The following is a 14,439-nucleotide window of genomic DNA, read 5'->3' as shown; positions in this document are numbered from 1 at the left end:
CAAATGAGGCACGGTGACCAATGGCTGTCATGTACGCAGCTCAAAAAAGTTCTTCGTATTCTCTTCGTACTGCAGAGTTATTCCGATAGTTGGAGTTCACCCGGGGGTATCTTTTTATCAGTAAGTGAATAACTTGTAATAAGCGTGTGTTGATAGCGGTTATTCGATGGTTTATTGAGATAAATAGAACCTCCAATTATCTGACTTTCAAAAAAGCATACCACCGAGGGATCCTCTTCATTAGGTCAATTTGTTTTCCCTGTGCCCCTCTTTCCTCCCCTAAAGCCTCTCTTCCCACCGTAGATGCCCTTCTTTCCTCCTCTGTGCCCCTCTTTCTTCACCTGATGCCCTCTTTCCTCTCGGTTTAGCCTCTTTCCTCCTCTGATGCCCCTTTTTCCTCTGTAGATGCCCTTCCTTCCTCCTCTGTGCCCCTCTTTCCTCCCCTAAAGCCTCTCTCCCCACCGTAGATGCCCTTCTTTCCTCCTCTGTGCCCCTCTTTCTTCACCTGATGCCCTCTTTCCTCCCTGTTTAGCCTCTTTCCTCCCCTGTTGCCTCTCTTTCCTGGGTCAGAATGTTTGCTGGGTATGAGGGTATCGCAGGGTTCCACAGCCCTAAAAGCCCTGATAATGTGTATAGAAGCAGCAGGAAACGGCTTTATAAATTAAACAGGGTAAATAAAACCCAGTATTCTTCTTCTAAATGCCCGGACGGGAGGGGTTGGAGGAGCTGGTGTTGGGGGCCCCCACCGGATAGGGAACAGTCTGTCTAAAGCCCCACCCCCCAAATCCACCTCTAACCACACCCACTAAAATGTGCCCTCTTTGGCCATTAGAAATTTAGGAAGTATAACATTTATGGCTAATGTCTTGCCAAAATGGGTTTATTACCTTTAGAACATTCACCTGACGACCATCTCGTAACCATGTAAAATATATTAAAACATCCATCAAGGATGAAGCCGATAAAGGCTATGTGCATGAACCCAGACCGCTGGCAGGAAAGCTAAGGTATGGTTTTGCCCCGGTCACAGCCGGTGAAGTCGTCTACCACCAATCCACCCCACCCAGAGGTCTACACCTCCACCGGACGAGCTAACAGGAGCGTGGAGAAGTAACCTGGGGAAGTCGGCACCAAGAATGCTCTTCTTCAGCTATTTCAGAATTTCTTCTTCTACAAGATCTGGTGAAGGCTGACCGCTTATATCTCAATAATTGGAGCGGTCAGCCTACGGCAGATTCCCTTCTACAGCCAATCACATGCACAGATACTGTCAAATAACCAAGGCCGTGCTTGTACGATGAAATGAATGTGGTGAGTAATTAGCAAGATAGGGCTACATTTACGGTTAAGTGGGATTAGAAAAAATAATTTTTAAAAAAATCATTAAAAAAAAAATTACAAATCCTAAAAAAATGCGAAAAAATTTAAATGATATAGGAATTAATGGAGTTTTTTTTTTAAATAAACAAATATATGTTTAACATTTATACTAGCTGTAAATACTTTATAAACCTGTAACGCTGTGGACAAATGTGGTTCTTTTTATGTCCCATTTATAAAAAAACAAAACAAATCATAAAAAATAATACGTATATGATTTAAAAAAAAAATAAAATCCCTGGTTGAAGAAAGAAATAGCAAAAACACGATAAATTGCTCATGTCCTATAGTGTAAACAAGCCCTAGTCCTTATGGGGTTAAATCGGGGGCCTTTATCTCATTTTGTAATTTGAATAATGTTTTTTTTGTTGTTGTTGTTTTTTTACATTTCTTATTTAAGATAATTCCCTGCCCTCAATTTACACGCAAATACATTTTCAAGTTCATGATAAATATTTAACTAAAATATTTTATTAGCGGGCATTTCTTTGTCCAACTAATAAACCGATCTAAGTGTGTTTTATGAGCAAACACCAGATCAGACAAACTTACATCATATCTTAAATACTTGTCATACCTGGGAACTTTTAAAAAGTTTGCACGATGAATGGGCGGATTCTCAGGGTTTTTACCCCAGTCTCAGGGTCTCAGGGTGAATTGGCAGATTCTTAGGGTTTTTACCCCAGTCTCGGGGGGAATAGGAGGATTCTTAGGGTTTTTACCCCAGTCTTGAGGTGAACAGGCACTTTCTTAGGGTTTTTACCTCAGTCGGGGTAAATGGGCAGATTCTCAGGTCACACAGAGCCGACTCCCTCATATTCTCCTCTTGTTTTAATATCTGAGCATCCCTTTTTGAATACAGGTGACTTTACACAGAACATCTCTACCTCCCGAAAAGTCATGGTTTCCATAAGGGCCATCACTAGAACCATATGGAACTAAAGTGGTGTGAAGATCATGGTTAGAAGATGTCACTAGGTTGTCCTGAGGAGTACATCAACTTTGTACGGCCATAGCAAGTTGAGTGCTAGATCAGCACTAGACAGGAAGCAGATGTGTCCTTCTTCTCTTGGTGGTCACCATGTTTCACTAAAGGTGACTCAAGGTTCCAGGTTATGATGACCCAGAACCTGCATACTCATAGACTATTAAGGAGAAGTATAAGGAAGACCTCTAGTGATGGAGCCACAATTTTTTCTGCCTCTCAACAAACTATACATTTTCCAACATTCCCATTCTTTCGAAGTCCCCCGGCAAGTAATCGACCCTTTTACTCTCCTATACCATATTAATTAAATAAAGGCTAGTCCTTCCTCTGAAGCTATGAAGGTCGAAGGGAAAAATACGTTATTTGTCCAATTAATTGGCTTATCGGTCATGAAATCCTAATAATAATAAAAAAAACCAAGATAGCATCATCTCAAGAAATAATTTTACACAGCGTCATGACCTCAGGTGCCTCGATGTACCGGTATATATATAGGTCTTTGTAATAGTAGCTGGGGTGCTCTAGAACGTTTTCACTCTTGCGTGTTACCTTCATTCCAGAGCATATTCACCGACATGGTAATTTTTAACTTAATATCTGATGTTCTAAGGAATCCATGGGATATATATTTTTTATTTGTATCAAATTTTTTAATATTTTATTATGCAGTTGGGTAAGTTTTTTTAATATTTTTTTTTTTTTTAATTCCATATAGGCGCACAGATCGAACAAAGTGGTTTTCATACATACCCTGTGTGTTCTTTTGTTGGGGTTGTCATGTGTTGCCACAGATGACAAATGCAACAAAGATAATGAGAGAAACTCGTGTTCTTTCATTGCGTGTGGGGCCCCTGGAAAAGATGGACTACCTGGAAAAGAAGGAAAGGAAGGACCCCAGGGCGAGAAAGGAGAACCAGGTGATGATGCCACAATATGCAAAAATGTAATGTACTCTAGTTGTAATTAGTAGACTTGTGCATTCATATTCGGGCGAACATGAAAATGAACACGAATAGTTAACTCCTGATGCTGGGAAGGGAACAGGGTGGGGACAGGAGTTTTAGGTCCTTACAAACGACTCTATTGGTTGCCAGCAGGGAGCTGACTCTGACACCAACCAATGAAGAGCAGCTGCCCTTCATTGGTTGAAAGCAGAGGAGGCCCCTGCCTGCGACCAATAGAGTGGCTCGTACGGACCTTTAAAATCCTGGCGCCAAAGATGCTGTTTACTGTTACCGCGTTAACCCCGTATTAGCCCCTGCTAAAAAAATTGGCAAAAAATAAAGAGAAAAAACAAACACGAAGAACGTACACGAATATTCGCCCAAACCGAACACAGGAACGTACGAATATTCGTGGAACGCGAAAAAATTTTCCCCCACGAAGACGAACACGAAGAGTTGGCCAGCGCCCAAGTCTAGTAACTAGTCGAACACACAAAAAAATCCTAGAACTTAATTTCAAGCAATGAAGGTCAGATGGTTGAATGCCAAGGTAGACTTTCTGGTGAAGAATAAGGATCTTCAGAGGAACAAATCACTAACTAAGGAGAGATCCAGAGAGACCTGCAGACCAAGTGAGACCCAAGCGATCTAGTTAAAAAAAAAAGAATATGCCATCATCCTTTTTTTTCCAACAGGAGAAAGAGGTCCTGTGGGACCCCAAGGCATTTCTGGGCCACCAGGGTTAAAAGGAGAAAAAGGAGAACCAGGTGAAAAAGGGGAGAGAGGCGACCCTGGAACTGCAGGTATTTTATTCAAGTAACTGAAATTTACTAAGTAGCTTCTTTAAAAAGAGAAGGCACCATATTGTTGGTATTGCCACTAAGGACAGACTTTTTGATTTATTGAGGCACAATTGGAAATCACTTCAGTTATGGTGTGTTTTTGTGTTATTCTGGCTCAAAAGCAAGGTTAAACTTGATGGACTTGTGTCTTTTGTCACCCTAAATTACTAAGTTACTATGCAACCTACACTAAATGTTATGTTATGTTATGTTCTAATGATACTTCATATCTGTTGTACAAGTATCAAATTATATAAGGGCCCCAAAGGGTTAATACTGATTTGGTATTAGGGATGGTGGGAGAGAGACATGGATGGACAATGACCCCAATAAATGGTTAATATTAGTTATTCCTTATCCTACTCCAAAGGGCATGGTGGATTGGTGGAAGTTGGTAGAAAGTTGATTTTAACTCGCATGCCCTCAACTGCAACTCATAAAGTTAAACGTATGGCCAATCTTAATGAAGTCAAGTTTTGGGAATTGGGTTAACCCTTTAGCCAACTAACAACTATATCGTTAATGAATTAACCCCCTTTTTGGGTTGGGGTACAGAAACTCTGTTGCTGTGTTTGATTGATAAGAGAAAAATGAAGTGGAGAGTGATCCCTTTGAAAATACTATAGGAGACGAGACAAGATAAATTATATAATTTAATCTTGTTGTATTTTCTGTGCAATTGATTTATAGTTATTGTTCTTATTATTCAGCTATTGTTTTCTCAAGTGGCTCGAGCAGCGGAGACAAACTATATATCACAAATTCCAAGCTTGCTGATTATTACGAAGCCAAAGGGATTTGCAACCAAGCTGGAGGTCAGTTGCCGTCACTGCTGAACGCCGAAGAGAACAAGGCCCTGTTGGGTGTCGCTCTGCAGTACAAGAAGGGTCCGTTCCTTGGTATAAATGACCTTCAAAAAGAGGGTAATTTCAGCTACCCCAACGGGGAGCTTATCAGCTACGCCAACTGGGATGTCGGGCAACCAAAAAATGACCAAGACGTGAAGGATTGCGTGTCGATGTTTGATAGCGGTAAATGGAATGATATAAACTGCGAGGAAAAACGTTTGGTTGTATGTGAATTTCAGTAGCTGCGATCCGTGTGCGTTGATTACACTGGAATGATTGCTTTCATATCTAATACTAATCTACCATCCTAGGCTGTTCAATGTATAATCTAATCTAAGAGTGGTCCTCAATCTCTTTGGGCTTCTTTTTATTAATACAAAGAGCAAGATGTACAAACAATGGAAAGTTGCTGGTTGTTCTTCATCTGGGGCTTCGTCTTTGAGGCTTTTGATTCTGAAGTTGGGCCATAGAGGTGTCTGTATCAGAGGCATATTTATCTTTGGCACTGCACAAGGTCTCTAGCCACTAACCCCCCCCCCACAAATGTCATCCTCACTATGGACCAGGGGCATATGATGTCATATCCTGGTACTACAAGTCTTAAGGGCACAGCGCTCCTTTTAATGCGGTCTAGGGAGCCTAGGCCGGCTCGGCACAACCATGGTATCGGTTTTATAAACTATAATATTTAACATTTCTTTAGATAAATCTCTCATTTTAACTCATGTCCTCGCCTTCATGCTCCTTGTATCAGCCTAAGGACCACTCATCTAAATCAACAATCTTTAATGCAGGAGAAATCGATTGGCTTGTCTTATTAAATGAATTATCGGAATAAAGCGTGGCAAAAAACTCATAAATTGATATTTTTCTGTGTGATCTGATAACAGTTTCATAATTTACCTGTATAATAAAAATATAAACATCTGTGCATTTGATATTGTGTGTCTTAACTTACTCCTTCAATGAACCTCTCTTCTACCGAGAATGTATTGTGTAATGAAATATCTAATTAGAAATATCTATTGTGACATCATGGACGCCAGCTGAGGAGGTGGTGAGGGGCGCCAGGTCAGGTGTAGGGCAAGGGCCAAAATACATCACTGTTTGTGACTCTAGGATCAACAACATCAGAGACTTTCAAATCTCGACTCGTCCACATGGCCCATTTAAGTTTTAGCCGCCATTGATTAAAGCCTATGGTGCATGTAGGATCTGAAATAATTTTGTTAAGTGATGTCACTGTTTTAAGTATTTAGACCAAAACCAGAAAATATGAGTTAGGGTTATGTCACGAACCGAGGACACAGGTTGATAAGGAGCCCAGGTGCAGGGGATACGAGGGGCTCTGTCTGTACCCCACGATGATTTATGGTCTGGGGTTGTTACAGACAGGCGCAGGAATAAACCACATACAACAGATCTAGATTAAGAGTTGTATTGAATGAGGTGGTACAACAATATATATAAAGAGTCACGCGACTTGGCAGGAAGCCCACTTGCGGGGCACACGGCAGATGAGCCCACTTGCGGGGCACACGGCAGATAAGCCCTCTTGCGGGGCACACGGCAGATAAGCCCTCTTGCGGGGCACACGGCAGATAAGCCCACTTGCAGGGCACACGGCAGGTTGCCCACTTGCAGGGCACTCAACCAGGGTAGTCCGCTAGTGGGCAGTCATCCTGGGAGTCGCGATGCAGGGCACTCCTATTGGGAGTCCACTTAGTGGGGCGCTGGCCGCAACTCAGGAACACGGCAGGTACTGGAACAAGGCAGGTACTGGAACAAGGCAGGTACTGGAACAAGGCAGGTACTGGAACAAGGCAGGAACCAAACAGGTAGTCCTCGAACAAGGCCGGTACAGGAACAAGGCAGGAACTAAACAGGTAGTCCTCCAACTTCAATGTCAAGGCCCAGACTGCAGGGCTGGGCAGGTTTATCAAGGCTGACTTGATCAGGTAAGCCACTGCAGCTGGACCTGATAATTAGTCTGAGATGTCCTGATTGGCTAGGGTGGCCACTAGTGGCAGGAAACGTGAAATGAAAATGGAAAGTTTGAACAAGTCCAGCTAGCGCATGGTGAAACGTGACATACCCCCACTGCAAGGAGCAGCCTCCGGATGCTTGCGGACCTGTGGTCTCTTTGTGTCTGGGTCTTCGTGTTCACCACGGATTCCCGTACTACAGGTCTCCCCGCGAACTCCTTGTAATGGCCTTGACATTCTGTCACGAACCGAGGACACAGGTTGATAAGGAGCCCAGGTGCAGGGGATACGAGGGGCTCTGTCTGTACCCCACGATGATTTATGGTCTGGGGTTGTTACAGACAGGCGCAGGAATAAACCACAGACAACAGATCTAGATTAAGAGTTGTATTGAATGAGGTGGTACAACAATATATATAAAGAGTCACGCGACTTGGCAGGAAGCCCACTTGCGGGGCACACGGCAGATAAGCCCACTTGCGGGGCACACGGCAGATAAGCCCTCTTGCGGGGCACACGGCAGATAAGCCCACTTGCGGGGCACACGGCAGATAAGCCCACTTGCGGGGCACACGGCAGATAAGCCCACTTGCGGGGCACACGGCAGATAAGCCCACTTGCGGGGCACACGGCAGATAAGCCCACTTGCGGGGCACACGGCAGATAAGCCCACTTGCGGGGCACACGGCAGATAAGCCCACTTGCGGGGCACACGGCAGATAAGCCCACTTGCGGGGCACACGACTTGAAGCCCTCTTCCAGGGCACACGGCAGGTTGCCCACTTGCAGGGCACACGGCAGGTTGCCCACTTGCAGGGCACTCAACCAGGGTAGTCCGCTAGTGGGCAGTCATCCTGGGAGTCACGATGCAGGGCACTCCTATTGGGAGTCCACTTAGTGGGGCGCTGGCCGCAACTCAGGAACACGGCAGGTACTGGAACAAGGCAGGTACTGGAACAAGGCAGGTTCTGGAACAAGGCAGGTTCTGGAACAAGGCAGGTTCTGGAACAAGGCAGGTTCTGGAACAAGGCAGGTTCTGGAACAAGGCAGGTTCTGGAACAAGGCAGGTACTGGAACAAGGCAGGTACTGGAACAAGGCAGGTACTGGAACAAGGCAGGAACCAAACAGGTAGTCCTCGAACAAGGCAGGTACAGGAACAAGGCAGGTACAGGAACAAGGCAGGTACAGGAACAAGGCAGGTACAGGAACAAGGCAGGTACAGGAACAAGGCAGGTACAGGAACAAGGCAGGTACAGGAACAAGGCAGGTACAGGAACAAGGCAGGTACAGGAACAAATCAGGAACCAAACAGGTAGTCCTCCAACTTCAATGTCAAGGCCCAGACTGCAGGGCTGGGCAGGTTTATCAAGGCTGACTTGATCAGGTAAGCCACTGCAGCTGGACCTGATAATTAGTCTGAGATGTCCTGATTGGCTAGGGTGGCCACTAGTGGCAGGAAACGTGAAATGAAAATGGAAAGTTTGAACAAGTCCAGCTAGCGCATGGTGAAACGTGACAGGTTATTACTTTTGCGTAGGGTCAAGATGCAGGAGCTCCATTTCCACAATGAGTGTTCTAGACAACACCTAAACTGTCCCCACTATCAAAAGTGTCCAAGCATTATTTGTCATCTTCAGGTGGGGGGGGTTTGATGGAATGCCACGGTACGGCATATTTCCACCGCCAGTGGTTGGCAAGGTATCCGCCACCCTGCTGCCTCTCTCCAGGGGTGGACTGAACTGTCGCCCACAGGAGGAGCAGGACTATAGATCTTGTGCTTCTACCACAGGATTATGAAGAACAGGAGAGGTAGAAAGGTAAGAGATGGAGAGAATGAGGTGACATAATGAGGAGGAGAGATAAAGAGAAGGGAAAAAGAGGAGAGACATGGAGAAAGTAATTGTGTCTGCAAGTGTAAGTTTGTGTGTAAGAGCAAGCGTGGGTATGTGCATGTTAGTGTGAGTGTCCCTCCATCTCTGTCATAAGTTGTTACGGTGTAATTACATCATGCTAAAGTTGTGAGACCGAGCCCCTGTCCGGGAAGATGAAGAAGACTATACTAGTAGCTTTCAAACTTGTAGGAATAAAGCCATGAGGAGGTGGAAATCTGGCGGCTGTGGATGGGTGACTTGGGGCTGCGGGATGGAAATTTACTGGTTGTGTAGCAGGGGGCATTTAGTTGATGGCAAAGCAGGATGCAGAAGAGAGGAACTTTGTGACCTACAAAGCCTTAACGATGTTTCCATTGTTAAAATCTCTTCCATATTCAGTAAATGATCCTTCGGAAACTTTTAAGAAGTCTCAATTTTACCAGATATTCCATTATTCAACATCTAAGTGACAGAGACCCACAACATGACCTTCATGTATCTCCTTGTTTATGCTCCACGTTCTGCTCAGTCGGCACAAGTCAACGAGAAGATCAAAAAAGCTAAAGACAGATAACCAAAGCTCTCCTTGGTTCAGATAACCCGAGAATTGTTCAAGTAGACCGTCAAGTCATCTGAACCAAGGAGATCTTTCACTTTATTGATCTTCTCATTGACTTGAGAGGCTGCTGATGTCTTTTGCCAAATTTCTGTGGTGGGCGCAGCAAGAGCTCTTTGGACGGTTCCTGGTTTTGTGGCTATCTTGAAGTACGTTGTTATACAAAAGAAAAGTACAAATTAAACCAAAAAAAATGAAAGAAATATTTAGAAACAAATTGAATCGTCAACATTCCAAGCCAAATCGATCATTTGCATCTTACATTTTCACACAGTTAATATGTACCGACCCTTATAATTTAAATGTTCTCTATTGGTTTAAGTCTAAGTGCATTATTGTTTAATAAAGGTGTGTGACCTTCCTTGGAAAATGAATAGGACACATATATATGTAGATCTGCCCCCTTGGGTCTCCACATTCAGCTTGTACCTGCTGGTAAGCCTTGGTTACAACTGGACAGGTAAGAAAGAGATATTGGCTTGGTTATATCTCAACCTAAAATGACCACCGACGAGCAGGTCATTAACATGTTTTCTTCCCCAAAAGGTATAAAAAGTTGAGAAAATGAAAAGTCTTTATATCTTGTGCATCATGAAGTTGAGCATGGCATTCACCACAAGCAGTAGAAGAGGAGATCAAGGTAAGCTGACTACACATTGATTTTAATGACCACATCTTTTGAATGTTCTCCGGTGGAATCCTGAAGAAGTAATCGATCTCTGTGTTCTCAGAAGACATCTGAAAAGTCAACTCGTTCATTTATTCATTCGATATATAAGCGGGGAAAAAAAAGTCTCTGCCAAAAAAAACAACATTCTTTGTTAAGGGGTCATGGAGATGACTTGGGGCAAGAGGACAGCAAGGACCACCAGGTCCAAAATAGCTGGGGCATCAGGAACGTGTATAACCTGGATCATTTAGACGTATGAAGGTTTAGTACCATTCTCCAATGGTACACTAGGGAAAGACGTAGGTTAATGTATAATGTGTAATGTTTTCATCATTCTTCCTCCATCCAGGTCTCTTCCGTCCAGGTCTCGACGTTCTCAAATATGAAGTCATTTCAATCAGACAACAATTGCAATAGTTGAAGACCGCTGTGGAAGCTCAGAAGAAAGGTGAGTATACCGGGCCGCTCGCTCTTGGCTTATCAATGGATTGGGGGAAACAAAAATTGTGGGTCTTTCCCTGGCATGTTCAATAGTTGCTCATTTTGAGGAGGAGGAAGGATGAAAATAATAATATTGATAATGTTCTCCCTAATTTCAGGGAACAATTGCGGGGGTAGAAACCTTATTTGTGGGTCTGCTGAGAGTAGGAACATGTGGTCACCCTAGTTTGAATTATACGTTACAATTTTCAGTTGCTTTCTCATATGTAAAGGTGTTTTGCGTAGGTCCATCAATATCCCTGTGGTCCTTTACCCCAGTTACCTCCTTACTATATGCAGGGCGATCCTGAGCCTCTGTTACATGGGAGTTGGGGTACCTCCACCCAGTGGGGCTTCCAGGGTATGGCTGTGGGGTCCAGTTGGGAACATATCTAAGCTAGCACGCTAGGCACCAGCACCCTCCCCTTGCCTTGTGTCTGCCTCCTCTGATCTTGCCCTTCGGATGTGGAGACCATCCTGACAGTGAAGGGGAGCGAGGGTGGGGAGGAGGGGGTCAGTATGTGAGACAGTGCCCTATTGCTAAGAAAAAAATGACAGGAGAAAGAGAAGGGGAGCGTAGTGCGCACAGGTAGTGCCTGCTGTGGAAGCTGCTCTAAATTATAATATAATCCTTGCTTGTCTGTAGAGGCAATTTAATGCACAGCTTATTTTACAGACACTCAAATGGTTAATTGTCATAGGGTGGTGGATATGTGGAACAACCTACCAGTAGAAGACGCTTAAGGTCCTCAGAACCCCTGAGATTTGTACTTTTATTTAATGTAATAAAATCTTACTTGCTTTAAGGAAGATTTAATTTACTGAGAGGGTAGTGGATATACGGAACAGCCTTCCAGCAGAAGAAGGTTGAGATCCACAGGACCTTCATTGATGAAAGGTAGATTTACATTACAGAGGGGGGGGATGATATGTGGAACAGCTTCCCAGCAGAGTAAGCTTGAGGTCCACAGAACCCCTCAGCTTTGTACATTTCTTTTAAGAAAGATGGGGTCTTTAGTGTTAATTTAGGGGCAGTTATGGTTGATGGGGTGTTAAGGGGTAATTTAGGGGAAGTTATGGTTGATGAGGTGTTTAGGGTTAATTTAGGGGCAGTTATGGTTGATGGTGTGTTTAGGGTTAAGTTAGGGGCAGTTAGGGTTGATGGGGTCTTTAGGGTTAATTTAGGGGCAGTTATGGTTAGTGTGACTGCAGGGAGGGACTGGGAAACAGTAACTCCTGTGAGTCACACTGAATGATCCGAAGACTCGGATCATGGATCGGATCATTTCAATGAACGATTCGGGAAACCAAATTCAATCCGATTCACTTTACTGATCTGAACTTCCCATCACTAATCGGAACTGAAAATGAAACTAAAATGCAGTCTTGAATTATATCCAGCCATGTTCGCCACCTGCTGGTCAATCTGAGAACTGCAGGTGCATCAGCGACAGCTACAGACACTTTCATAAATGAATGTATTGTAATGATACCCTATGAGTTTAGCTAAATAAGAAGTTTATATATTTGCGTTAATGGATGTGTCGGATTTGTATTATTTCATGGAGTTTCCAGGAACACGAGCAGGAAATATACACCACGTTCACTGGAATGAAAAAGATACAAATAGAAATTAAATATGGTTAATATGTCATATCAATTATGTTCACATCGGGTTCATAGGGTCACCCTAGATTTAGTAACAAACACAAATTCTATGTTGTTTATGTGCTCATGTTATATATTTTGACCAGTTTGGTCGTTGCCTTGGAATCCATATATTTTGGAAGGCTACCACCTCCACATGCTACAGAAACAATAAAGACCACTGTATCTTTTTTAAGTAAAATAAGACATGACTCACGCTTACTTTCTTTATTCCAGCCCTGGTTTTCGGCAAAGGGGCGAGCTGCGGGGACAAAATCTACATTACAAACGAACAAGAAGTGACTTACAAAGAAGCCGTCCAAATCTGCTCCAAGGCTGGAGGCCAGTTGGCTTCCCCAAGGAATAGCGCGGAGAATGACGCTGTGTTGGCCATCTCTTTGGAGAAGAAGAAACGTCCTTTCCTCGGAATTAACGACATTCAGTCAGAAGGAAGTTTCCAGTATGTAAACGGAAAAGCAATTGGCTACTCAAACTGGTATCCCGGTGAACCCAACAATCAATACGGGAATGAAGACTGCGTGGAAATGTACGCCACCGGAGAGTGGAATGATAAGAATTGCAAGGAAATGCGTCTTGTCATTTGTGAATTTTTTTGATTTGAAATTTTTAATGGTTTCTGAGGGGCTTTGATTTCATTCGCCTATTAAATCGGTAACCGAAAATAAAAAATGGAATGAAGTGCATGAATGTTGTCATTTGTCTAATTCACAACGTGGAGTACCACGGGGAAAAACAAAGGTAGCGACTTAAATTATGGTATTTGTTGAAGCTCCTCAACGGACCATCTAGAGTTAGGTTCGGTGTAGGCTCACGCTACCTCCTTTGTACGATGATTGTTGTAGACATCACCTAAACTGTCCTCCATTTCCCTCACCGGATTAGCATCTTCCACTTATCTACCACCTTCTTTAGACTAGATGGGCTGAATGGGTCTGATCTGACGGCAAATTCTATGCTCTATGTTTCTATGAGATTTGTGTTTCAAGAGTTCTTCGGTGACAACATGATGCCCAAATTCTGTCAACCTCACAACGTATAACAGATGGGTATATCATTCTCTCATTCTCATTCACTCACTTAAGCTCTAAATATTTCCCTACCTTCCCTGTCAACCCATGTCCACGTCTTCTTGTTCTTCATCTTCTCTCTTCTACTTTCTGCCTTTCATCTTCTCCACTTTATCTTTAATCTTCTACCTTCGTCTGCCTCTCAACGGACAAAACCTGGCACAAACCTTCGCCAAAATGGCGGCGCTTACAGTTATGTCCTCTCCCGTGATCTTCCAATCAGGGGACAGAACTGCACCAACAGGGCAACTATTTGCCCTAAGGTGAATTTCTGCCAAAAAGATGATGCTTTCGCTGATGTCATCTCCCTCGACCCCCCAAAGACAAACAATATGTATGATAGATAGGTTTTAATAAATTTGACTATGGATTATGGACTATGATCAGACTATTTCCATTTAAAGAAATGCAAGGTATGTGGCCATACCTGGGAACTTTGTAAATAAGAGACTCTTGAAATATTAACCATTTAATAGCCCATCGTGAAGATTCTATGTAGTGACTCGCCAAACGTGTTACCCAAATGGCTCTAATACCAGCTATCATGGAAACCTTGACTTCTTATTATTTATCATGAGGAACCACTTAACTGAGTCACCTGCATTCAAGCAGGGATACCAACCATAACATACTGGTAGGAATAGCATTAATTGGCATTAATTGATCACAGCGGGGTAAAATAGGAAGGAGTCAGCTTTAGACTGAGATTGGGGCAAATACCCTGAGAGGTAACCAGATATGGTGAAGACTGTATCTCTTTTCTTAACAGTGACCTAACATAACCGCTTAGAATAAATATCTCATAAGTAGCCAAGAGTTAATGTTTCAAACACCCATTACCAGGCCAATAAAGACGAGATAAACTCCTTTTATTTTTTTTCAAATGAGCGAAGCCACATAAACCACGTTGCCATTCCTTCCGGAATACCTGTGGTTACAAACAACGGAATAAGGGCCAGGCAAAAAGATCTGTACAGAAACGAAAAATTCTGCTCAGTTTGATTTGATGAAAGCACCGTGGGCTCTGATTTCAGAATTTAGATCACAATAAATCATTGATAAGTAATAGTAACCAAGTA

General features: G+C 43.3%; 1 protein-coding gene across 1 annotated transcript in view; it reads left to right on the top strand.

Moving 5' to 3' along the window:
* The first annotated feature begins 1,009 nt into the window (after nucleotides 1–1,009).
* Nucleotides 1,010–14,439, top strand: part of LOC149278190 (macrophage mannose receptor 1-like) — a 29,371-nt gene continuing 15,941 nt past the window's right edge. The window contains exons 1-3 of the mRNA XM_089502226.1: nucleotides 1,010–1,110; nucleotides 4,881–5,185; nucleotides 12,510–12,875. Of these exons, the coding sequence (XP_089358352.1) occupies nucleotides 1,010–1,110; nucleotides 4,881–5,185; nucleotides 12,510–12,875 (772 nt within the window). The remainder of the gene's footprint in view (nucleotides 1,111–4,880; nucleotides 5,186–12,509; nucleotides 12,876–14,439) is intronic.

Source organism: Sceloporus occidentalis, unplaced genomic scaffold (assembly GCF_023333645.1).
Source record: "Sceloporus occidentalis isolate IW3139 unplaced genomic scaffold, rSceOcc1.0.p SCAF_198, whole genome shotgun sequence".
Lineage (NCBI taxonomy): Eukaryota > Metazoa > Chordata > Lepidosauria > Squamata > Phrynosomatidae > Sceloporus > Sceloporus occidentalis.
Note: the sequence above shows the minus strand (reverse complement) of the source record. Positions and strands in the feature narration are given on the sequence as shown.